Here is a 24,667-nt window from a genome sequence, read left to right as displayed (position 1 = left end):
TCGCTCATGACTCCCAGGTTCAGTCACATGTGATGTTATGGCTCACAGACTGAGATAATTAAGATCACATTATGCTAACACAGAGGGTTGAAAAGATTATACACGCTACACAAAGTAAATCTATATCAATATTATCAACCAAGATTAAGGGTCAATTGTTTTGGACGATTCTCCCTCCCCAGCTTTTCCAAGAATCGACACTCTTTTTTTTTTTACAATCCTATCTAGTTATGGTCCAAACAATTCTATCTAAAAAACGAAACAAGCTTTAACGAGTCGAGCCAGGCTTGACTTGGCTCAAATTCCAGCCCTAATCCTTAGGGGCAAGGAAGACTTTTTGACTGCCATCGACAATGTCATGCTGACTCCAAGCCGATTACGTGGTGACATTTTCGTTCTTCAAATGGGGCCTAATTTACAAATATGCCTAAGCCTAGGCGCCAGTATGCATTTTGCATCATGTGTACCTTAGCAAAGACACGGATGAGAGAGCGTTCTACAAGAGCTTCCTCTTCTCGTCGCTCTCTCCATTATTGTCATCTGCCACAGGCACCACCATGGAAAAGCTGCTCGCCGTAGTGTGTGTTTCAAGCCTTCTTCTAGCCGCTCTTGCGGACGATGCCTCCTCCCGATCTTCTCTTCAGTACCCCTCCCTGGACAGTCTACAAGGTCGTGTTCTAGGTCGCAAAGGCCGAGAAGAGCCAGCACACCACCATTACCGGCGTGAAGGCGAGCACGAGCAGCATCATGAGGTCAGTTCACATGTCTCCCCCCAAAAGCTTCAGAAACGCAAAAACAGGGTTTCTCTTGTGCTTTGCGCAGAGACTCTGCGGCTGTTATTCAGCTGTGTGCCTGTCTCTGCACGAAGCACACACCATTTTCTGCTCAGAAGAAAATTGTTTTGCTCAGAGGAAAATACATGGCGATGAGGTGCACATGTGCAGGTTGTACCTATGGGAGTGGAGAGTGCTGAAGAGAGGAAGAAGGCAGGCTGGAGGAACGAGGACGAGGACGCGGTTGCGACGGAAGGGTTGATCTCCAGCGCGGACTACAGCGGCGTGGCCATGCACGGCCACAGCTCCCTGCCGGCGCACAAAAAGCACCCCAAACCATAGGATAGGCCTCCGGCTCTTCATTTCGTGTGTAATCTTGTCCAGTTCAATGTCCTGCTCTTTGTGCCTTTAGCAAAGTAGTAGTAGTCCGGTTTTATGGAATTGGTGTATCTTGGGTTCCTCGCCGTCTTTGTAAAAGATGGCCCACGATTTGATATGGATCTTCGTTAAAAAGAAAAATCGAGATACATAGTAGTCCAGTTTTTGGCCTTTGTTGCTTGAGGCCGGGTGTGCATCGTGTTTATGTCCCCTTGATGCTTCATTTTGAGTTAGTAAAATTCACGCTTTATCAAAAAATAACTTGTGCCTTTGTTGGTTCGCTGTATGGTACAGTCGCTGTTTGTCGGGGGTTGGCTCCGGCGGGCGGCACTCGATGACGACGATGATCCGTGGGGTGCACCGTGCACCCAGCAGGTTCAACACCACCAAACGCGGAACGCACGGCACACGCACTCCACATACGGCGCTGTCGTGGCCACCCAGGGCAAAGCACGGTGAAGTGTGCACGGGTGGGGAACCTGGGAGGCTCCCATGGGGACTAAGGGGCTGTTTGGATGGTGACCAACACTAGCCTTACCAAAAAATTGGTCACGCCCACGATATTTGGCTAGCGTTTGGTCTGGTACCATTTTTGGCTCGCCATCGTCGACTTGGGCGCGCCCGCGTACCGTTTTCGCCAACTCGCGGGCGAAACAGCGGCGCGGAAATCAGCCGCCAAAATATTGGCTGCCAAATCTGGCGCGAGCCAGCCACCGTGATATAAAAGGCACGATTGATTTTTCCCCACCTGTTCGCCACTTTCCCCATCTCTCTTATCTCCACGCACAGAAGCGCTCTCGATCCAATCACCGGGCGGCCGCGTTCTGCGTCGGTGCCAGCTTCTCCGGCGGCCGGCGACCGGCGACGCTGCTCCACCTCTCGCCCTCCTCTCCCAGTCAAGCTACGCTCCAAGGTCAGCCACTGAAATCCCCATCCAACACTACTCCGATCCCCTTTTCTATGGTCTGATTTGTGAGCTCAAATCCCCATCATCCCCTTATGGATGTATGTATTGTACGGAGGTACTACTTGCTAGATCTGAGAATTGCTTGTTGAATCCTCTTCCCTGTTTGCTGGAAGTAAAATTGGAATGGGACTCCCGTGCATGTTGTTGGTTTGCTGCAAGTAAAAACATATGAGACTCTCATCCATATTCTTTGTTTTTTTTTGGGTGATCCATGTTCTTTATTTGACGCAAGTCAAATCACATGAGAATAATGATGTTAATTAGTTAATTAACCTGGTATGGTTCTGAAAGTAGTATGGTCTGTTCTTCCCTTTTTGTGCCATATGTATGGTCTCTATTTTTAGAACATTAAGGTGGATTTTTTGAAGTTGGATATACATAGTTAACTACTGAGACATGCTTCGATTTTTTGTCCATCAAGGTGTATTTTTTTTACAAGTTGTGCATCCTTGGTACTGGTTAGAAGCAGGTATCAAGAAGCTAGCTGACTCTCTTGCATCTCCTATTGTTTCTGTGCAACCAATGCCACCTACAGATCCATATGCAAACCTTTGGAAGCGGATAAATGCCCTTACCATACCAGCTAAGGATAAACTTGAGATTGTAGCATATCTATCCAAGCCAGATCAAGATATCTTTCGTAGTTACCTCAACTATGCTGATGAAACAATTCTTGGACAGTGGGTCCTTAGCTTCTTCGAGCCTCGGTTTCAAGAAGATGGTGGCAATGGTGGATCTGCAACTGCTCACTGAATGGCCACATGACTAGATAGAGATTGCGGCTTCCTTTTGTTTACCGCTAGGAGCATGGGTAACATACATCATGCATATTTTGTCTATATAGAGCAGGCTGGGTGCATCATATTTTGTTTATATGGAGCAGACTTCGTGCTAGTCTGACTAGTATGACTTACTTGGTCTGGTAAAGACTTGGTTACTATGTGAATTTTATTTAGCCTCCTTGATGATTAATCTGATGTATCGAACAATATGAGTTATCTAATGTATTAGTTGAACCATGTCATTGTCAATTTATGAAATGCATGCTTACAGTTTGTCTCTCTGTGTGTTTCTAAATTGAAAATTTGTATTAATGTCATGTGATATATGTGAGGTAGTGTCTGATGCTGATCACTTTTTGGCTGGCATGCATTTTGGAACCAAACCAAACACAGTCCAATCAAGGTTGCCAAATATTTGGCTTCAAACCAAACGCTGGCCAATGGTTTTGCCAAAAAGTTGGCAAGTGCTATGGGCTACAAACCAAACAGCCATAACCTGCCAATTTTTTGGTCTTGCCTTCAAGTTGGCCATGCCAATAATTTGGTAGGGCTAGATGGGGCACAATCCAAACATACCCTAAGATCCGGTGACTTGCCGTGAGCGAGTCACAGGTGAACAGTATGGTGCCTTGCTCCCCTCTCCACACCGTCTGATCAAAAATCTATGGACAGATTCGTGTGAACAGCTGAAAGGTACAGTGTATGAGCTACAGGATATGCTACAGGGATTATGCTACAGGAATCCGGCTACAGTGACCCGACTACAGTGCATGCGCTACAGGAATTCGCCTGCTGTTTTGCTGTTCATATAGATCTGTCCATAGATTTTTGATCTGACGGTGTAGAGAGGGGAGCAAGGCACTGTACTGTTCACCGATGACTCGCCCACAGCAAGTCACCGGATCTCAGTCCCTCCCATGGACTCCCATGCCAGTGGCGCCGCACGGCAGCCGTGTGGACATGTCGGATGTCGCCAACTCGCCATTGCGCAGTGGGCACAGGGTGGCTATCGGCATAATTCAGTTGCGCAAATAAACGCTGCCATGGCAGCCAAAGTCAGACAGGCGTTTTCAGTTAGCAGTTTCTTCACTACTTTTCTGTTAAGTTCAGTATCTGCACAAGGGCACGCTCGCTGTGTGCTCCATGCGTATAGGGAGTATGCCAGCTGCACGACTTCGTCCGTGGGATGGCACAGGCATTATGGAGCTAGTTGCAAGCTATGCAGCACAGCCGTACGGCACGATCTGTTATTACTGAATAAAAGGAAAAGAAGAACAGAAAAGCAGCAGAACTTTGCGCAGCATAATTCCTTGTCTCGTTGCTTCAGAGCGTGTGTGCTCGAACTGAGAGAGAAAGAGAGGGCCGTCCGGCAACAGTGCCAGCCGGCAGCGACCATCTGCAAACGGACCGCCCTCCTCCACAGTGGTCATAGCGGCGCCTCGCAGCTTCGTACGGGGCACTGACATTTACAGACGGACCAAGTTTTCTTTTCGAGCAAACAGGCAAGAGCTCTGTCTTTTCATTAAGAAGAACGGAATTAAACCAACTTGTAGGGAAAACGGGCCGAAAACCGATACATCTGCGACGAGCGCACACGCCGGGCCCAAGGCTGTGCACCAATCGAGCAGACGGGCCAAGTTGAAAGGAAAAAATAATCCTTTGTGTGATTCATTATCCTTTTAATAACGTAGTTCTCCGAATGGACTCAGGTACAGTGTACAGACCCAACAGATCAAATGGACTCAGTTCAAGCGAAAAAACATGCGAAGTGGTTCTACAAACTGTGAGGATTTTGTACAGACAGTGCCCCGACGGAACCACAGGATCAACAAGAATGGACGGCCAACGGTCTCGCCGATTTATTTTCTTTTCCCCGGAAGAATTCGGCCTTTTCAGGTCCTTCATACCTTCAGCGCCAGCTTCTTGGCAGCGAGGGCCTCTGCCTCGAGGGTCGGCTCCCACAGGATCGTGGTCTCGGCCAGCAGCGCCGTCACGGTGTATGGGTCCATGTTCGAGGCCGGGCGACGGTCCTCCAGGTATCCTGTTGGGCAACAAGGTATCGTTTTCAGTTCAAAAATGCAGACTACCAAGCTACAACACATAGGTGACAGCAGATTACCAGTATAATATATGCAAGAGGTTAATTTGAATTTTATTTGGGTTGTCATAATTCCTTTTCTGCTCCGCAAGACTTAGGCTTGCCCAATGTACTTGAATTTTATTTGGGATGTCATAATTCTTTTTCTGCATTCCCAACCATTGCAAAGTTTTGCAGAACAAGGGAGAGCAAATACCTTTGCCCTTTGCCTCAGTCTCTCGCCCCACACGAATAGAGCAGCCACGATTCGCGACACCCTGATAAACAAAGTGTTATGATCAGTATAACTTGCAAATAAACAGGAAGTAAAATACAACCAAAAATGAAAGAAAAGGTTTGCTCCAGCCATACCCATGAGAAGTCTGATATGCTAGCTGTCTCATGTAGCCCTGTCAACCTCCGTTCGTTTCCTTCACCATATGCGGCTATGTGCAAGTCATGGCGGAGTGAAAGGTTCAGGATTGCCTTCTTGATCACGTCGAAACCTCCATCCTCACGCATGCTCAATGTGCTACATTTGCAACAACAAGACAACACGGTTTATCACTTGCAAATTAAGGTGATGCTCTATCGGGTATTGAGAAAAACTACTAAAAACGTTAGTAAATACATGTCTATTCTGAATAACATATGATAATAATTCTAAAATAACCAACACTGAACATCCATGCCCTGTTTGAAATATAGTATCTCGAGGAATATTTTCACTTAGTATTTACTTCAACACAACTAGTCAGCTGCAATAGGTTTTCTGATTTTTTTTTTAATATATACATGTGGCAAGATATAGGTTTCTTAAGAAAAACAGGGCAAGATATACTTTATAAAAGTTACACCAGATGAACAAATATTAACAGAAAAGAGTGAAACCTGTAATTTGTGTGGCAGCCAGCTCCATTCCAGTCACCCTACATCAGATAAATCTTCAGACTAGTAATTTCTAATATATAAAGTGCTTCAAACAACTTACAGGAATATACCTGGATTGGTTTTGGGTCAAGGGTGAGCACGACACCAGCTTGCTCCGTGATTCTCTGATAACAGTGAGTAGGACGATAATTAGAAGTCTTATTAATGAGAAAATAATATCACAAAGAATGGTCACCTGATCAGTTGTGGATTTATTAGATTTGATGTTTTAGTGAAAACTGTTTTTATGGTATTTACGAAGGGCATTCTTCAAAGTGTCAAAATAAATCATAAACTCATAGCACATGCACCTATCGGGTTTTCGATAATGTAAAAAAGAGAGTCGACTTATTAGTCATATTATGCTAATTAAAAGCAAATAACAAAAACACTGTGATATCAGGCCATCAGGGGACCATGGATAGTTGTTTGAAGTACCTCGAGAATGTATCTTGAAGCCCATATGTGATCTCCTGCATCAATACCAACGCTGGGTCCAACCTGGTACTCCCACTGCATGAATACAGGTTGTAAATTTTCAGTTATTAAACAGTTCGATTTTCCTTTAAAAGAAGAGGTCAAAAACATCACACTGATTCACACATAACAAGAATAATTCATGCACGCATATAAATACGGAGGCATACCTGACCAGGCATGACCTCCCCGTTTGTTCCACTGATTTCAATTCCGGCGTAAAGGCATGCCTTGTAGTGAGCATCTGAAATGTCACGGCCAAATGACTTGTCTGATCCTACGGCGCAGTAGTATGGACCCTGCAACATTTCAGCAAAAATATTACTACTTGGTTGTTTGTTCAATGAAGTGTATATTTCAGTCAGCCTAAGATTTATCGTCATCTGGTAAATCAAGCCTCTTGATGCAGTACCTGGGGGCCAGGGTACCCTCCAACAGGCCAGCCAAGAGGCCAGTTCACATCCCTCTGCATCAGAGTGTACTCCTGTTCGATTCCAAACCTAGAAAAGCAAATGTTTCAACTTCGTGTGCAAACAAATGTGAGCTAAAAAAATAGCAGGTTTTTTATGTAGCACAGAGTTACTCGACACTTAGTTACCATGGCACTTGTGAAGTGACCTTGGGGTCACTGAAGATTTGTGCAGCCATGTGTCGTTTGTTAGTAGGGATGGGTTCCCCTTGTGGTGTGTAGGTGTCACAGATAACCTGAAAAACCAAATTCCGTATTAACTAACAAGCCGATTTTACACATGTAACCAGTAAAGTGACCACTGGTATTAATCATCTCTTCATGATTAACATAAAGCACATTCAGAAAGGTACCAGTATGTTGTTGCCTCCTCGGAATGGGTCCTTGAATATGGCCTGTGGGCTGAAAGCAGGATAGAAAAACATGAACAGAGTTAGCAAAAGCCAAAATCTAGAATACTCTGTGTGTGCAAGGCTGCAAAGGCCGAAAACATGGACAGTAATTTCCCGCTTACTATAGGATGACTTCACTGTCTTCTCCAGGAGCCTGGCCTGTGCTCGATCCATCGTAGTTCCATTTCGGTAGCTCTGACGGGTCCTCCACTGGCTTCGAAATCGTCTGAAACAGTAGCATTGCATTTTCTTGTCAGTAGCAAAAATAGGAAGTAGAGAAACAATACTCTGCAGTCAACTGCTCATCCCCTAAACTTGTGGAGAAAAATGACAGCTCATCCCGGAAGAACACTAGTGCAAACTATGCATGCAAGGAAACAGCGATAATCGTGATGAGCATGAAGATATGGGGTGAGTACCCTTGATTTGCTTCTGAGGTCAATTCCAGATCCTCCAACCCTGCACAAAGCGAAGAAAGAAAGAAAGAAAAGGCGAAATGGTCAGATTTGTTAACAGTAAAATGCTACTAGAAACATAATAGTGGTGCATGGCATGACAGGATCGACTCCTGGTTGCTCCCCAAAAGTGGTGTGTCCACTCCCCTGCTAAATCTTATTCAAGTGCGGGAACTAAAAAGGGCAAAAGACAAATCACCCACCAGGCCTTGAAAACTTTGTCTATTATTAGCAGTGAGTATCGACTTTAAGGGTGCAAATCCGCACTGCACTGCTCGCTCCCGTGCTAATCTAATCTAATCTAATCTAATCTAATCTAATCCAGTGTAATCCCCTGAAAGTGCAGGCTTGGCCTATCCCAAGCTACTACAGTACTAGAGTGCTCTCATGGAAGTCAATCAATCCATGGAAGCGAACAGGGTCCGCTGACGAGAAAAGAGCGGCGACATTTGCGGGGAAGGGCGCGTAGCAGTGCGCACGTACCAGATGTACTCGGCGATGATCTTGTCGGTGAAGGGCGTGGTGTCCATGTCGAGCAGCTGCTGCATCCTCTGGATGACGCCGGTGGTCTCCGGGCCGAGGGCGAGCACCTTGAAGCCGGAGGCGGCGCGGGCGGTCCTCCTGACGCCCCACACCCTGCCCGCGGGCTGCCTCGCCGGGACGGCCGACCTGCCCCGCACGCCCACCTGGCACTGCATCGCCGGCACCACCGCCTGCGCCATCGCCGCTGCTTGCTTACTTACTCCGCCGCCTTCCCCTTCAGCGCTAGCTGATCAACCAAAGCACAGAAAAGCAAACAGCGCCATTAGCGCCGATCGCTCGCCGGCGGCGAATGCAACGGAGAAACGAACAAGCATTGCATCGAGGAGTCCGCAGTACTCACCGGAGAGACAACGACGGGGACGAGACGAGGGAGGAGAGGAGGGAGGGAAGGGGGGCGGAACGACCTTGCGAGATCGCGCTGGAAATATTATTTATGGAAGCGGAGGCCGGTGGTATAAGTAATTTAGATTGCGGGGGAGATTCTAGTGGCCGCGGCGCGGGCAGTGGCATCTGGCTCTTGATTAGGCGATAGGGCTCTGGGTGGACGAGATTTGAGGCGGCCCTTGCAGCTGCACCGGAGGCAAAAAACCGTCCAAAGAAGGCACACACATCTCGGATAGAGTTTACAATATGTTCCTTGTTCCTTCCCTCCCCCGGCTCCGGATATGAAATGAAAGATGCGGCTGCCTCTCCTTGTCACGTCCGCCTCCCGCCATACCCAGCCCAGCCAGGCGACCTCTCCAACCAAACCCAGCCAGATGCATCAGAGCGGAGCAAGACCTGCACCGCAACGCAACGCAAGCAAACTATGTGCTGTGCGGCGTGTCTCATTGACCCCGGGGACAATAATTGGGGGTGTAGCCGTATAGGATGATGGATGGATGGACGGACGGACTGTCATCCCTTCATCCCCTTTGTCAGGTGCAGCGTGTTTTTTGGGTCGGGTGGCCTGTCATGGGGGGACTGAGATCCGGTGACTTGCCGTGAGCGAGTCACAGGTGAACAGTATGATGCCTTGCTCCTCTCTCCACACCGTCTAATCAAAAATCTATGGACAGATTCGTGTGAACAGCTGAAAGGTACAGTGTATGAGCTACAGGATATGCTACAGGGATTATGCTACAGGAATCCGGCTACAGTGACCCGACTACAGTGCATGCGCTACAGGAATTCGCCTGTTGTTTTGCTGTTCATACAGATCTGTCCATAGATTTTTGATCTGACGGTGTAGAGAGGGGAGCAAGGCACTGTACTGTTCACCGATGACTCGCCCACAGCAAGTCACCGGATCTCAGTCCGTCATGGGGGCACCCAAGCTAGGCCCACTTCCACTCCCGGTCGAACGAGCGAGCCGGCCGGTGCAGTGCCGTGGACTGGCAGTGACAGCGCCCGGTAGCAGCAGCACAACACATGGGATTTTATCCTAGTACATCGTGCAAGTGCAACCACGCTAGTAGTAGGTGATTTTATCCTAGTACATCGTAGCATGTCAAAAGTGGAACCGGGTTCGTTGCAAGACCGAACAAACAAACGACCGATGCTGCAAAACGTCAAGGCCACCGCCCGCGGTGTGTACAAGAACTGATCCGGAAATTAGACTAGCCTCCATGCTTCCCGTGCAGCGCCAGCATGCCCTTGGCGTACCGCGACCGAGCCGTCCTGTACATGCTGAGCAGCGACTCGAACTCCCTGCGAGCACCGTCGTACACGGCGCGCCTACAGAACCTCGACCTGAACTCGGCGAAATCAGCCGAGGCTCCCTCGCTGTCGGAGCTGAACATGTCGACAAGTTCTTCCAGGGGTCCCAGGACGTCGCAGAAGTCGATCCTCCCGAGACCGTGCTGCTGCTGCGGGAGATGTCTGAGCCAGGACATCCACTGGAAGGGCTCATCGTTCCTCGCCTTGACCGCGAGCTCGATCGACCTCAGCGCATCCTCGAAGCTGCAGCTTTTGTCGATCTTGTCGAGTATCTCGGAGAAGGTTGATCTCTGGCTGCTTCTGAGAGAGTTCAGATGGGACATTGGAAGGGAGTTACTGGATGACGGGAACTTTGCCGCCACCATGCACGCCTTCCTGAGAGTAGGATCGTCATCCGAGAGCAGCCTGATGGCCACATGCAGCAGGAGAGCAAACAATGGAGCTTGTTCTTCCATCCTGGACTCGACGGATCCAGAGCTCCCCACAAGTTTCTGCTCCTCCAACCAGCAGTGAAGAGCAATGTGTATGAATCCTTCCCACCTGTAACAAAGGTAGATACATGGTCAGAAACAGAACCTCTAGACATGCAAGCCATGAATGCCTTTTATATCTTAGTAGACAGGAAGAATACTCACTCAAAGGGTGGCTCGACCTCGATGGCAAGGGTCAAATGTAGCGAGTAATTGGCAGATGCATTGGCTTCAGATTCACCTTCGTCTACGTCAGTGTGAGCCTCATGCACATGGCCTCTAGGAACATACATTATGTCTCCTTCATGTAGAACTTCCACCCTTCCGCCACTATCATCCACCAAGCCATCTAAAGAGTGAAAGGGTTCATATAGTCTAGGCAAAATTGACTTTGTATTGGGCCAGATCTTCCACTTCTTGCACCCAAGTAGTTGCCAAACAAGCACACAGTGGTCGTCATAATGCCGAGCCAGGCCTTGAGATCTTGGGGGTGAGAAGTATATGTTGGCCCCTACAGAAGGCTGACCAAATAGATCAGCTAGAGCAGAGGCTATAGCAGCAATCTTTTCGGATCGGAACTCCATGCCACGCAAGGCAATTGAGAAACCATTCCTGATTGCGCCCTTACATTTTTCAACAAATGCAGTTGCATCCGGGAAGACCATTCCATCATCGAAGAAATGCTCCTCCATCCAAGATCCTGTTGAGCACTGATCTCGTGTTCTCACGACTCTTACATCTTGCCTATACTTCACAGGAGCACCCAAGGAATCATGAGCCTCATGGAGAAATGAATTTATGTTGAGTTCATCCGAAGCAATAGCAGGGCAGGAAACAAGCCCCTGTATGAGTGACTCAATGATGGAATCAGGTGTTCTAAGATCAAAAGCATTATGCAATGTAGTGAACACGGCATCCCCCTCCAGATCACTTTGTTTCTTCCTGTATAAATAAGGAGAGTTTTCCCAGTACATCAGGGCAAACTTTTCGAAGTCAGATTCCGTTTGTCCAAAAAAGCTTTCTCTGACCTCATCAGATTCCAGGTGGGCTGGATAAGAAAGATCCATCGAAAGCCTAAAAATAGCTTCAGATATCTCATCTGGTCTGCTTTGGAGTTGATCCTTCCAGTTGCTGCAGTCAGCTGATGATCGTAAGAGTATAACTTGGCTCCATAATTCATACAACAAATGCATAACTTTTCTAACTAGCTCTTGCTGCAGATTGTGCAACTTGTCGACTTTACAGGAGTTCACCATGAGCACCACTGTGTCAATGATCAAGTTCAAACATTTATCTGGCTCTGACATCCTTGCTTGGCACTCGGTGCTCCTGCTACCGACAACCGCAGAAATAGATTCCACCTGAGAAAATAGGTACCTAAAGGAAGTCAATTCCACTGACTGAAGATATTCAGGAAGTACATACAAGGAGTATCTCTTTCACCAATTACACAGACTGTGATGCTAGCCTAGTTCTAAATATAGCCGGTAAAATACAAAAGCTATATATAATCGCATGATAAAAAACGTTTGATGGTTTGATGCCAAAAACTGTGATGGCTTAATAATGTACACATAGCTTAACTTGTCTTGTGAAGATAAAAGGTGGTTTTCATCCTTCTGAAGTTTATTCGCACTTCCACATATTCAGAATCTTCAGTAGAAAAACAGGCTAGTGCATGAACACAATGAAAATTCTAGGACATACAAGTTAAATCAAAATTTCGCTGAATCTCTGGAAGACAATTCATGGCAATCAAACAAACTATAAGCTAAAATATGCTTTAACCTAGAACAGCAGGTTGGATGCTCACAATAGCCTGGGCAGAACAGGGGAGCCCGAGAGACGTTCCCTGCCAACCGGAGACGCCGAGAGATCCATCACAGCATTGCAGGCAGCCTCGGACACACGCTGGCTGCTAGTCCCCAACGCCCGCGCCAAGCCACTGGCGATCCCGCCGTCGGATACCAGCGTCTCGCCGGCCTCCATGGACTGCAGCGCCGCCGCGCCCATCACCTCGCAGCTCAGCGCGGCCACAGAATGCGAGCTGCATCACAAATCGTAACCCAAATTAACTGAGCAGGCTAAAACCACGAGTTCAGTGATGCGATAACAGAAACGAGGAGGGGGTTCCCTTTTTGGTACCTGGAGGTGAGGAGGAGCGGCAGAAGCGCGACGAGGGATCTCGGGAGAGGGGAGAGCGGTGGCGCCGGCGGCGAGCGGGAGAGAAGGCGGCGCAGGAGGCGCGCGGCGGCGGCGGCGGCGGAGGAGGAGGAGGCGCGCTGGTTCGGCCGGGTGGTTGGCGCGACGGCCGCGAGGAGGATGGGGAAGACGTCGCGGTCGAAGGAGGCGGCCGCCTCGCCGCCGCTTCCCTTCCTCCTCTTCTTCTTCCTCGCCCCGCCGGGATTTTCCATTCCGGCCGTCTCGCGACGGCTCGTGGCGGCGTCGGAGGAGGCTGTGCGGCGACGGGATTGTGGAAACGTGAAGGGTTCGTGCCCGTGTTGCCTCTTCGGTGGCGGACAGTACGTTGCCTCGTCATTTTTATTTTTTTTTGAAGCTGCCTCGTCATATTACGCTTTCTACGAGGGCTGGCTGGCTTCAAGGGTAGCGCCAACACAGTTGACTGAAATCAAAACCATTAAGCTATGCGAGAATGGCCCCCTCAAAAAAAAAATATGCCAGAATGACGGCCAACCAGCATGGCCATGTGGCGCATGATGGTTGGTCGTGGCAAGAATTTTTTTGATTTTTTTTAAGATGAAACTGAGAAACTTTTTGTTTTTTTTGGAAGATGAAATTGAGATTTTTTTTTTGGAGAAAAGTTTTTTTGGAGATTATTTTTTAAAGATGAAAGTAAGACTTTTGTTTCTTTTTTATTTTAAGAATGTTTTTTAGGCTTTTTCTTTTTCTTTTTGAGATGGACGTGATGTTCACGTGTTGTGAGAAAATTTGCTTTTAAATTTTGAGATGCAGTTGAGTTTTTTTTTTGAGAGAGAAATACAACTTACAAGCATAACTTTCACTCAAGAGGCCCGCAACGACGGACCCCAACCACTAGTGTAATAACATATTCATGGAGGAGATATTCGGACGGCGGCCACCTCCCTCCCCCCCCCCCCCTCCCCCTCAATTGATGCTTTGTGAAATGGATGTTTGAAGAATATCGAAAGAGGCGGCGGGTAATATTTTTTATTTACATATATGGAATGCCATGGAAGAGAAGAATCTGTCACATTCCCAACGACACTGGAATGATGTATATCGAGGTGGCTCACCTCACCTTCAGGACATCGCATAGAGAGACGTGGTTTTCCGACCAAGGGCAAACCAAAATTATAAGTAGTTAGCATGCGCTGATGGGTACGTGATGGGTTCCCGGTATGCTCTCTTTTCTAAACATGCCAACATGTACATGTTTGAAAAGAACGCACTCCAAGCTGGAGTTGGAGTTGCAACCTCGGAAATCGAACCCCTATATCATTTTCATCGAGTGTATTTCAAGACTGGGGACTAAGAAACCTCATTATTAGGGCAAAGTTGCACTCAAGGTTTGTCTTATAGTCCTTTGGCGGCTAGGGCAAACTCCCCTCTCCAGGATTTGTCAGTGAGCCCATGGATTCGCCTCCCCTCTGTCAGCCGCTCCTACGGCCGATGGCGGGGGAGGAGAATCCTGATTCCTTTCTTGGTAGTAGTTTAGGTTAGGGATTTTTAGTTTCGCAGATGCGGTGCTTGGGCGGATGGCAGTGTTTCTTCTTCAAGTTTGTTTTTCGTGCTTCGATCCTCCCGAGTTCGTCCATCTGGACGTAGTTGACGGAGCTCCTGCCATCTCTTTGGGACGGCGAGGTTAGGGTTTTTCTCGTCGTGCGTGTGCGGCGGCAAGATTTAGTGTCAGTTGCTTCAAATATATTCAAGGGTCCAGCGATGATGACTATGGCTCCAAGGCGCTAGTCCTTGGGGGCACGCGCATAAAGACTCTTCAGTTGTCATGGACAAGATCAAGGCATCTCCCGTAGGGGAGTGCGAGAGCGGCACGTCGACGACTCTTCTAGCAACGATAGTAGTTGTTCGGTGGTTTAGAGACCTCGATGTAAATTTTATTATGTTTGAGATGGTGATGAACTTTTTTTCTATAATAGATCTGAATCTTTTCCCCAAAAAGAAAGAAAAGACCACACTTCCACCATTGCTGGGATATGTTTTTTTAACACGGTAAATCAAAGTTGTTCACATATACGAGCATCCGCTCACTCATATGAAATGCATGCACGCACGCACGCACATCCCTATCCCTATGAGCACCTCCGAAAAACTGAGCCGGCAAATCATCTTAAATTGATAAAGTCGTCACAAACACCTTCATAGTCGACCTCACTGGGGATGGGGGTCTGTACCTAGTCTTCATTAAACCGAACCAGGCTGGTGAAGTTGGGCATGATTCGAAAGGCGAAACAAACACGAGGACCAGTTTAGAATTGAACTAGGCAGAAAAAGGCACGGGAGCCGGTGAAAAACAATTGATGCATTCAAACTTCAAACCGTACGGACGACGTATTAGACAAATTAACACTATACTTGTGCAGCGCATGGAGCAGTTAACAAGCTCAGGCTTTGCAATCATGCCGTTTAAATTAAGGTTATCCGGCACGTTTTCTATAGTTTCTCCTCGAAAGCAGCAGAAAGAAAAAGGTCATCACATCGTTGAGCACGACACCTACCTACCGCGCGCGACGCCTTGGGCGCCAAGACCACTTACCATTGGCTCTTGCCTATAAAACCCGCCCCTTGCGCTTCTCCCTGTGCACCCGCAGCTCACTCACAGACTCTAGTCCATTAGTTTATCCGATCCAGTAGCCTTCCCTCCACGTGCTATATATAGCTTCTTGCCAGCTCTCCTTCATCCTCCTCCTCTTCTGCATTCGTTTGTGTTTTTGGTCCGATCGCATGAGTTTCAATCGCGTGAACCCTTTTAATACTCCCTCTGTCCCATAATATAAGAACGTTTTTAACACTATGCTAGATATCGTCTGTTTTGAGTTGCCAATTTGCTGATGCCAAGTTCGGTTAGTGGTGGTGGTATTTTCGTGTGGTTTTCGGTTTAGTTTGGTTGGGAGGACGATGATGGAAACAAACGAAGGCTCGCTCGCCGAACCTAACATGGCTCAGTATGCCTTGATGATCAGAAACCGTGATGTGGACTGAGTTCTCCATGCACACACTCATTTTTTTCACCGTCACTTTTCGCCCAAGTTTCTCCTTCCTTTTCTTCGATCCTTCTCTTGTGTGTTTCCTCTGATTGCGGGCAGGAGCACCGATCGATGCCCCTCTACATGTGTGTCGTCCTTTTGAGTTGCCAATTTGCTGGTGTTAAGTTCAGTTGTCGGTGGTGGTGTCGTTATTACATGAATTTTGGTTTGGTTTGGTTTGGTTTGGTTTGGAGGACGATGATGGAAACAAACGAAGGCTCGCTCGCCGAACATAACATGGCTCAGTATGCCTTGATGATCAGAAACCGTGATGTGGACTGAGTTCTCCATGCACACACTCATTTTCTTCACCGTCACTTTTCGCCCAAGTTTCTTCTTCCTTTTCTTCGATCCTTCTCTTGTGTGTTTCCTCTGATCGCGGGCAGGAGCACCGATCGATGCCCCTCTACATGTGTGTCGTCCTTTTGAGTTGCCAATTTGCTGGTGTTAAGTTCAGTTGTCGGTGGTGGTGTTGTTGTTACATGAATTTTGGTTTGGTTTGGTTGGGAGGACGATGATGGAAACAAACGAAGGCTCGCTCGCCGAACCTAACATGGCTCGGTATGCCTTGATGATCAGAAACCGTGATGTAGACTGAGTTCTCCATGCACACACTCATTTTTTTCACCGTCACTTTTCGCCCAAGTTTCTTCTTCCTTTTCTTCGATCCTTCTCTTGTGTGTTTCCTCTGATCGCGGGCAGGAGCACCGATCGATGCCCCTCTACATGTGTGTCGTCCTTTTGAGTTGCCAATTTGCTGGTGTTAAGTTCAGTTGTCGGTGGTGGTGTCGTGTTACATGAATTTTGGTTTGGTTTGGTTTGGTTTGGTTTGGAGAACGATGATGGAAACAAACGAAGGCTCGCTCGCCGTACCTAACATGGCTCAGTATGCCTTGATGATCAGAAACCGTGATGTGGACTGAGTTCTCCATGCACACACTCATTTTCTTCACCATCACTTTTCGCCCAAGTTTCTTCTTCCTTTTCTTCGATCCTTCTCTTGTGTGTTTCCTCTGATCGCGGGCAGGAGCACCGATTGATGCCCCTCTACATGTGTGTCGTCCTTTTGAGTTGCCAATTTGCTGGTGTTAAGTTCAGTTGTCGGTGGTGGTGTCGTTGTTACATGAATTTTGGTTTGGTTTGGTTTGGTTTGGAGGACGATGATGGAAACAAACGAAGGCTCGCTCGCCGAACCTAACATGGCTCAGTATGCCTTGATGATCAGAAACCGTGATGTGGACTGAGTTCTCCATGCACACACTCATTTTTTTCACCGTCACTTTTCGCCCAAGTTTCTTCTTCCTTTTCTTCGATCCTTCTCTTGTGTGTTTCCTCTGACCGCGGGCAGGAGCACCGGTCGATGCCCCTCTACATGTGTGTCGTCCTTTTGAGTTGCCAATTTGCTGGTGTTAAGTTTAGTTGTCGGTGGTGGTGTCGTTGTTACATGAATTTTGGTTTGGTTTGGTTTGGTTTGGTTTGGACGACGATGATGGAAACAAACGAAGGCTCGCTCGCCGAACCTAACATGGCTCAGTATGCCTTGATGATCAGAAACCGTGATGTGGACCGAGTTCTCCATGCACACACTCATTTTCTTCTTCGTCATTTTCGCCCAAGTTTCTTCTTCCTTTTCTTCGATCCTTCTCCTGTGTGTTTCCTCTGATCGCGGGTAGGAGCACCAATCGATGCCCCTCTACATGTGTGTCGTCCTTTTGAGTTGCCAATTTGCTGGTGTTAAGTTCAGTTGTCGGTGGTGGTGTCGTTGTTACATGAATTTTGGTTTGGTTTGGTTTGGAGGACGATGATGGAAACAAACGAAGGCTCGCTCGCCGAACCTAACATGGCTCAGTATGCCTTGATGATCAGAAACCGTGATGTGGACTGAGTTCTCCATGCACACACTCATTTTCTTCACCGTCACTTTTCGCCCAAGTTTCTTCTTCCTTTTCTTCGATCCTTCTCTTGTGTGTTTCCTCTGATCGCGGGCAGGAGCACCGATCGATGCCCCTCTACATGTGTGTCGTCCTTTTGAGTTGTCAATTTGCTGGTGTTAAGTTCAGTTGTCGGTGGTGGTGTCGTTGTTACATGAATTTTGGTTTGGTTTGGTTTGGTTTGGTTTGGAGGACGATGATGGAAACAAACGAAGGCTCGCTCGCTGAACCTAACATGGCTCGCTATGCCTTGATGATCAGAAATCGTGATGTGGACTGAGTTCTCCATGCACACACTCATTTTCTCCTTCTTTCTGCTAAGAACAATTCAGAAGCTCTGTTTTTCCTGGACTTTTTCCTTCTTTTTCCTGTTCTCTCTTTCCTATACCTCTCTGTGACTGTGATGCCGTTCTTACAGAGAATTGGACGACAATACATAAGTTTGCCGTTTCAGAATTTTGCAGGGACTGCATGGGTTGGATTGGATAAAAAACAATCGGAAAAACTACTCGTTGGCTTTTATTCCGCATACTTTTGTTCATGAAAATAAACCTGCTTGAACAGATCCGTGCGATTCATGTCGATGTGGTCAATTCTGAAAAAAAGATGCTAATTGTTCTTTATGTGATCAGAGATACTCAACCTATTTTCCATGCAGGTTTCTTCTGGCCGGTCTAGATAAAAACCATGACACCCAAGGGAGCAACGCTGAAACTATATAGTGACACGTCTCAAGGAGATAGGCATGCTACAAATCCTGGGAGGACTGCCCGCCTACAGGCGAGAAGCACACTAAATTCAGCCATCTTCTGCTGGTCTAAGGCCTGAACATGCCATTCTGTGTGTGGTTTAGCACCTTGTTTAGAAAGAGGTCAAAATAGGATAGCAGATCAGTTGGCCAATTACAGCCGTGCAGAGTAGCTGCATGGTTGCAAAGGGGGCCACCGTGTATCAAGGACCTGCTGCCACTAGATTGTAATCATATTATCATGGAATAAAATCATTATCCCCGCAAAAAAAACTGTACAAGGCCACTCATCAAAGTTTTTGTATGTACACAACACAATCAAGTAGAACAAAGTCTCCAGAGTCCACACACACACACACACACACACACACACACACACACAATAAAACATCGAAATTAAGACCCATCTAACAACTCAACTTCAGTACAACAATAATCACTTACCTTGGGAGAGTTATGGATATTACATCACACTCACACATGGTTTGGCAATCCACACCAAGATACAACACACTCATCAGACCCAGCACCATCCACGACTAAACCACGATGAACGATCATCAGTTCATCACCAGCAAATTTATTGTTAAACCTAAGGCCTAGGGCACACTTCGTTCCTAAACTTTTGTTCTCGTATCAGAGTACACTTTTCCTACTTCCAGTTTCTCTTCGTTTAAACCTTAAGAATCAATCAAGGCATGTACGTGTGTCATCACAGTACAACGGCCACTTGAGAAGTTGAGAGTAACTCTTCGCACCTGCTTTAAGCAGGCCCGCTGCTCCCTTGACCATGAAAGAAGCGCACAACGACGCAGGTTATGTTGTCGCTGCTCTCCCGCTTGTATGCCTCCTGCAGGAGCCTCTTTGCAGCTTCCTCTGGGTCTTGTATGGACCGGGTCATGTCGACAGCCTCCTGCAATATAAACATTGTGTAGAGAGGGCAGGTCAAACACACAGAATATGGTAAGGATAATGCAGGTTTTGAAATCCTTCTGTTTTCTTGAATTACCTCGTTAGAGACCACATCCCATAGCCCATCGCTTGCAAGGATGAGAAACTCCAGGGACTCGTCAACGATTTCCTCCTATGACCCAGCAAAGCATCACTAAACACGATCATCATTTATTAAAGGTGAATATAAAGAACAAAATTTCTTAAGCCCCTCAAGACGGCATATGCAGAAAGAGTAGTTCTTTTATTGGTACAGTGACTCGCAAAGAGTCATGAAGATGAATGCCTACTTACATGCATATGCAGTTAGAGAGAGAAATAAAATGAGAAACATTAAACACTCCAAAAGTTCGTACCCGGATCTCTGGATCCACAACTACATACTGCTTTAAGAGCTTGTCACCAAAAGCGCGAGAAACAGCAAGTACACCACCAACGCGCCATGTTCCTATGGAACAGAAAACCATCATTAGAAAGGCAATCATATCCCATCCAGATAATTTGAAGAGACTGCAGTGCACAATACCTGCCCACATAACAAAACCTCCAGCTTCTTCAATACGTTGCCGCTCATCTGTCTGATCAGGCTTGTGATCTTTCGAAACAGGTACAGCTGCAAAAACCAGTACACCCCATTAAGTGAAGAACTGATAAAAGTATTACCACTACTTTACTTCCCATCGCATTGGTTTGCCATCAAAATAACTTGAGTCTATCAGCCTATTGACTAGTTTAGTGTGAAAGAAGAATACTGGCATCTACAGGCAAAAACAGCACTTTCATAAAACGAGGCAAGCATTGAAGCCTTTAGGAAAGGCCTCCATTAAAAACAAAATAATCATACATCCAGTCAAATATAAAATAATCGTATAACATGCTCTTAACTTTTACAAGCATGCATGAAAACATACTGTTGAGTAGATGTCTGTAAATGATGTGCTCTCAACCTCATAAGTCATAACACACATTTGCAGCACACTGTTTCCAATACATCCCTTATAGAATGTTCCCATAATCAACTAAAACCTTAAAACCCAGTTACTAATGAAAAATATTGATCCATATTGCAATCATATAACTTTTTAGTAGGTTGGAAGTAGACTAAGTTTGTCCATTCTGCTATATTCATTGAACAAGTCCTAAACGAAAATGCATGGTCTCAGAAAGTATGAAGTAAAAGCAATAAAAATGTTGAATGTTGGTTACCATTTCCTGCCCTGCATATGATAGCCCTGGAGTCTCCAACATTTGCGACAAAGAGACGATCACCAACAAGTACAGCAGTTGATGCTGTTGACCCACACTGGTTTTGAGTACTGTCAGATTCCAAGAACTCACTGTCGGTACTTTTATAAGAATCATCTGCAGATAGCAATACCATGCAATGATTATGTTAGTTTTATTCACACAACTTGGTGGTCGAGCGGATTAGTAGCCAAAAGAACAAGGAGATACCTATAGCCACTTTTGTGTCGCTCATGAATTTTGGATGCCTAAGAAGATGGCTGAAGAGGTTGTGTTTGACATACTCAGCTACTTTAGCACCACCATGACCTATAAATGAGCCGTGCATTTAGCAACCCGATTTGGAAGAAAATAGCAAATTTACTTGGCTTGTTCAACTTTAACTTCTTCATTGTGCCCCCTGTGAGTATTTTATATGTTCTTTTATCCAATAACCCCTCGATTAATGGTTGCTTTAGCCACAAAAACAACATACATTTCAAAGAGCAGAGAATTTTATGGTGCTAGCTACGCTATATTAGACAGATTAAAGTCCAACATAAGAAATATAAGTGTGATCTTTTGGCAGATTGTGCCAAATGTGAAAAACACCCTCTTATCGAAGTTCTAAGCTTAAATAAGAATTGGCCATGAACAGAAACTACGTGAAGAGAGATGATACATACCATCAAAAACTCCGAATAAACCAATAAGCTGCCCATCGACACTTTCAATTCTTGTCTCATAGAAGTCTTCCATGGAAGCCCTTTTACCCAGGGAGCTCGCATAACCATAGCTAAACTTACCATTCTGGCTGGCAGAAAAATAAATGAGAAATGCTGAGCAAACAGGTATAATAACTACACAGTAACAGCCCTAATTGACCGGTCTTTTAGCCGATAATAACGTAATGCAAATATGGAGTTGCTACATTACTAGAGATCCCATAGTACCATTCATGGAGTGGATACAAACATATCACTGCATGTATCTGGATTGCGCCACTACAATAGTTATATACTAACGACAGTTCACTACAGGAAGCAACTGCTACCAAAAATGTACTAGTACCGAAAAATTCATTTGGAAGCAACCGCTATATATATGTGATTCCAGAAATGTTACTCCAACGTGTACTGATCAGAGGCTGGTATTGGGAAGGACAAATAATTGAGCAGTTTCATGTGGCAACAGTCAACCACCAAATCAACCTGCCTAGTTAATGAATTGAGCAAAATTTGGGGGAGGCCATGGCCGCGAGCCAAAACGTACATACCAGACAAGCAGAGCAGAGCAGGGCAGACTCGGGAATGGGATATGAAACGCACCAAGCCAATAGGACAGAACCTATGCCATGTCTTATTAGCTTGCGGAGGCAGAAACGAAGAAATGTTGTCTAAAGGAGCTGCCATAGCATGATGAAACTACACACGAGTAGATCCATTTATACCAACTCAGAATGCCAAGGATTCATTTGATCTACGTGCCGGATAACCCTCGATTTACTCAAGACAACAAGGTAGGAGTTATATGCTTAGCTCACTAGCATAACTATTCAGTCTCCTTATGAGTTCGGTGTCTTGGCGAACGAAATTAGGCGTCGTATTTAAATAAATAAATACAAAAAAAGGCATAACAGCAGCCAAAATTTGTCAGTTCCAAAACACAAGACGAATTTTCTTTTCTTTGGATGACCAATACCATCCTTGGTTATCCAACAGCAGGTGGCCTAACGATTACGAGCTACAGAGAAGGGAAACAGCTCCTCGCTCGTACTATAGCAACAAAATCACAACTAGTCAAATCCGTGTGATGTTCCAGGCCGCCCATTCGGCAAAATTGCGTGCCTGAACCGCAGCTACCGACGAGGTTTACTGCATTTACCACCGCCCCGCACCGCACGCCGGAGGCTGAGCTAGGGGCGTGCGTGCGCCCCGAATCGAATTGACGACGAATCGGACTGCCACTAGAGCAATTGGAGCAGATCAAGCAGAGACAAGGGCCAAAACACACGGGGGTGGCTCCCAACCTGAGGCCGCCGCCGCTGACCGGCGATCCGTCGGTGGGGTGGCCGATGACGGTGCTCAGGTACCCCATCCCCGCCGGGGGTCGAGACCACTCACCGACCCGAGCAGAAAGGAGGGGGGCGGAGAAACGGGTCAAATTCGGGGGATTTGGGGGCAGCGGAGACGGAGGGGGAGGGATTGGTCCATTTCTTTCCTTTCCTTCTATAGTGGAGGAAGCTGCTCCTCCGGCACTCCCCCTCGCCTCGTCGTCGGATTTCTTGCACTTAGGCCCTCGGAGCAGCGCGTAATTCCCTTGCCTTGCTGTCGGGCCCGTACCGCGTCGCATCGCATCACACGGTGGAGTGGCGTGCGGGGCGCGACGACCGAACCGATCCCCCGGGCCCCTTTCACGTGAGCCAACGTGGGAAGGGTCGGCGGTGGGGATTCTTCGACAAGATCGAGGATGGATCCACCGTCCAGAACGCGCAGCCCCGGACGCTGCACGTGAGCCGGACATGCGCTTAACGGAATGCTTTTTGGAACACTGGCATTTGCAGCCTCTTTTTGGGGTATACGCGGTTGCATTAGAGCAACTCAAACGGTCCGACCCAAACGGCCGACGCATTTGTCCGCTTTATGTCTGTTTGGGTCGGCCGTCCGTCCTGTTTTGTATTTGGGTTGGCAGTGCGCCTAACGCGTTGACCCATTTCATATCCGCATTTAACTTTTAAAAAAGGCACGGGGACAATCATGCCAGTGGCCATGTTTCATGCCCGCACCATGCCAGCACCGGCATATAATGCCGGCTTCAGAAAATATCACCACAATTCATGCTGGCGCACTCGCCAGCCGGCCGGCACACATGCCAGCACACCAAAAAAAGTAGGACTTGAGTTCGACCACGTCATCGCGGCTCTCGTGGTCATGTCGGCACACCTGCCGGCATACAAAAAAGATGGTGCTCGCCGCCATAGATCACTCATCGTCAATTTGAGCATGCCGGCCTGCATCTTCTCAAACCACGGCCTCTTCCTTGGCGACATGGTGTTGAGATCCACCTTCATGATCTTCACCCCGGTCATCATGCTCGCGAGAGCCACTTCTTTCGCCTTGGTCTTGGTGTTGGCGGCCTCAATCTCTAGCATATTGGCTTGCTTCTCCGCCTCCAACTCGAACATCTTGGCTTGCTTCTTGGCGTCCAGCTCAAGCCTCCTCCTTTGGATCTCCATGAAAGCGTCCATTTGCTCCGCCTTGAAACGTCGGCGCTCCTCCTCCCTTGAGTCCTTCTTATTCATCATGTTGTCCACGCTTGCGGTCAAAGCATTGGTGTCCGCATCTCGCTTGTCCTCCTTCTTGGAGTTGGTCTTCCCCTGCGTCTGTGCCGGCTCGCCCTTCCCAACATCCTCCACGGCTTTCTCTCCCCCCCCCCCAACGCGACTTGAGTGCGGCATATTGCGCCTTGAACTTCTCCTCGTCCTTGATGACCCGATAGCAATGGGAGAGGTTGAAGCACTTGCCATTGTGTTGAACCTTGAATGCCTCCAAAGCTTGAAATGCCTACAAAATGTTTCCATGCAAGCATATAGGCAAGTGATATGCAAATGAACACGCAAAGGATGAACTTGATGACACAAAAGAGGGCGGCTTGCTAGCATACCATGTCTTGCATGTCGATGCCGCTCACGGGGCGGGCCTTGACGCTCTCAAGAATGGCGCAAAACTTGTTGCACTCTTGTTGGATCACCCTCCATCGCTTGGAAATGGAGACCCACCCGTGCGTGCTCACAAATTGGTAAGACGGAAACTTCTTGCGCTCATGAAACTCTCGGTGGACACGAATCCAAAAGGTTGAATGCTTTTGCTCGGCGCCCGTCTTAGGGTCTTGTCCAATGTCTCGCCAACACTCGCAAAGAAGCTTATCCTCTGCCGCCGTGTACGCCTTCGTGCGCTTGCTCTTGCGCTTCGTCTTAGGACCGGCTGCTTGGTTGGCGAGCTCGTCCTCGAACAAAGGCTCCACTTCGATGTCGCACTCGTCCTCTTCCTCTAGCCCGTAGTCGTCCGGGAACTCATGGTCGAGGGGGAAGCCGTCCAGATCGATGTCGACCTGATCATGCATGAAGGCCGCCTGGTCGGGATCATAGCCAACAACCGGC

The 24,667-nt window shown here is 47.4% G+C and overlaps 4 protein-coding genes across 4 annotated transcripts; 1 reads left to right on the top strand and 3 right to left on the bottom strand.

Moving 5' to 3' along the window:
- The first annotated feature begins 448 nt into the window (after positions 1-448).
- LOC123042339 (uncharacterized) lies at positions 449-1,332 on the top strand. Its single transcript, XM_044464812.1, has 2 exons — positions 449-752; positions 945-1,332. Exons 1-2 carry the CDS (start codon positions 558-560, stop codon positions 1,113-1,115), a joined length of 366 nt encoding a protein of 121 aa, XP_044320747.1. The 5' UTR covers positions 449-557; the 3' UTR covers positions 1,116-1,332.
- A 3,206-nt stretch (positions 1,333-4,538) lies between these two features.
- LOC123047011 (glutamine synthetase leaf isozyme, chloroplastic) lies at positions 4,539-8,910 on the bottom strand. The gene is made up of 14 exons (XM_044470491.1): positions 8,584-8,910; positions 8,184-8,469; positions 7,665-7,704; positions 7,368-7,471; positions 7,207-7,255; positions 6,983-7,089; positions 6,797-6,884; positions 6,555-6,683; positions 6,346-6,420; positions 5,979-6,032; positions 5,869-5,906; positions 5,350-5,509; positions 5,195-5,255; positions 4,539-4,941 (listed from the first exon to the last, which is right to left on the bottom strand). Exons 2-14 carry the CDS (start codon positions 8,420-8,422, stop codon positions 4,802-4,804), a joined length of 1,284 nt encoding a protein of 427 aa, XP_044326426.1. The 5' UTR covers positions 8,423-8,469; positions 8,584-8,910; the 3' UTR covers positions 4,539-4,801.
- An 820-nt stretch (positions 8,911-9,730) lies between these two features.
- LOC123047009 (uncharacterized) lies at positions 9,731-12,932 on the bottom strand. The gene is made up of 4 exons (XM_044470489.1): positions 12,557-12,932; positions 12,225-12,458; positions 10,577-11,788; positions 9,731-10,481 (listed from the first exon to the last, which is right to left on the bottom strand). Exons 1-4 carry the CDS (start codon positions 12,823-12,825, stop codon positions 9,842-9,844), a joined length of 2,355 nt encoding a protein of 784 aa, XP_044326424.1. The 5' UTR covers positions 12,826-12,932; the 3' UTR covers positions 9,731-9,841.
- Positions 12,933-18,753: 5,821 nt separating this feature from the next.
- LOC123047010 (probable protein phosphatase 2C 45) lies at positions 18,754-22,789 on the bottom strand. The gene is made up of 8 exons (XM_044470490.1): positions 22,538-22,789; positions 21,195-21,322; positions 20,740-20,838; positions 20,491-20,646; positions 19,811-19,897; positions 19,641-19,732; positions 19,343-19,417; positions 18,754-19,246 (listed from the first exon to the last, which is right to left on the bottom strand). Exons 1-8 carry the CDS (start codon positions 22,603-22,605, stop codon positions 19,097-19,099), a joined length of 855 nt encoding a protein of 284 aa, XP_044326425.1. The 5' UTR covers positions 22,606-22,789; the 3' UTR covers positions 18,754-19,096.
- Between the last annotated feature and the right edge of the window lie 1,878 nt (positions 22,790-24,667).

This window comes from Triticum aestivum, chromosome 2B (genome assembly GCF_018294505.1).
Source record: "Triticum aestivum cultivar Chinese Spring chromosome 2B, IWGSC CS RefSeq v2.1, whole genome shotgun sequence".
Lineage (NCBI taxonomy): Eukaryota > Viridiplantae > Streptophyta > Magnoliopsida > Poales > Poaceae > Triticum > Triticum aestivum.
Note: the sequence above shows the minus strand (reverse complement) of the source record. Positions and strands in the feature narration are given on the sequence as shown.

What these genes read in the sequence shown, in the direction of transcription:
- LOC123047011 (XM_044470491.1), bottom strand. Translation starts at nt 8,422, where the DNA reads ATGGCGCAGGCGGTGGTGCCGGCGATGCAGTGCCAGGTGGGCGTGCGG. An exon ending in TTGACCCAAAACCAATCCAG is followed by an intron (nt 5,907 to 5,978) that starts GTATATTCCTGT and finishes TATCTGATGTAG; the next exon opens with GGTGACTGGAATGGAGCTGG. An exon ending in GCATATCAGACTTCTCATGG is followed by an intron (nt 5,256 to 5,349) that starts GTATGGCTGGAG and finishes TTTGTTTATCAG; the next exon opens with GGTGTCGCGAATCGTGGCTG.
- LOC123047010 (XM_044470490.1), bottom strand. Translation starts at nt 22,605, where the DNA reads ATGGGGTACCTGAGCACCGTCATCGGCCACCCCACCGACGGATCGCCG. An exon ending in GTCAGCGGCGGCGGCCTCAG is followed by an intron (nt 21,323 to 22,537) that starts GTTGGGAGCCAC and finishes TTTTTCTGCCAG; the next exon opens with CCAGAATGGTAAGTTTAGCT. An exon ending in TTGTGGATCCAGAGATCCGG is followed by an intron (nt 19,418 to 19,640) that starts GTACGAACTTTT and finishes GCTGGGTCATAG; the next exon opens with GAGGAAATCGTTGACGAGTC.
- LOC123042339 (XM_044464812.1), top strand. Translation starts at nt 558, where the DNA reads ATGGAAAAGCTGCTCGCCGTAGTGTGTGTTTCAAGCCTTCTTCTAGCC. An exon ending in AGCACGAGCAGCATCATGAG is followed by an intron (nt 753 to 944) that starts GTCAGTTCACAT and finishes GCACATGTGCAG; the next exon opens with GTTGTACCTATGGGAGTGGA.
- LOC123047009 (XM_044470489.1), bottom strand. Translation starts at nt 12,825, where the DNA reads ATGGAAAATCCCGGCGGGGCGAGGAAGAAGAAGAGGAGGAAGGGAAGC. An exon ending in CCGCTCCTCCTCACCTCCAG is followed by an intron (nt 12,459 to 12,556) that starts GTACCAAAAAGG and finishes TTTGTGATGCAG; the next exon opens with CTCGCATTCTGTGGCCGCGC. An exon ending in GAGGTCGAGCCACCCTTTGA is followed by an intron (nt 10,482 to 10,576) that starts GTGAGTATTCTT and finishes CCTTTGTTACAG; the next exon opens with GTGGGAAGGATTCATACACA.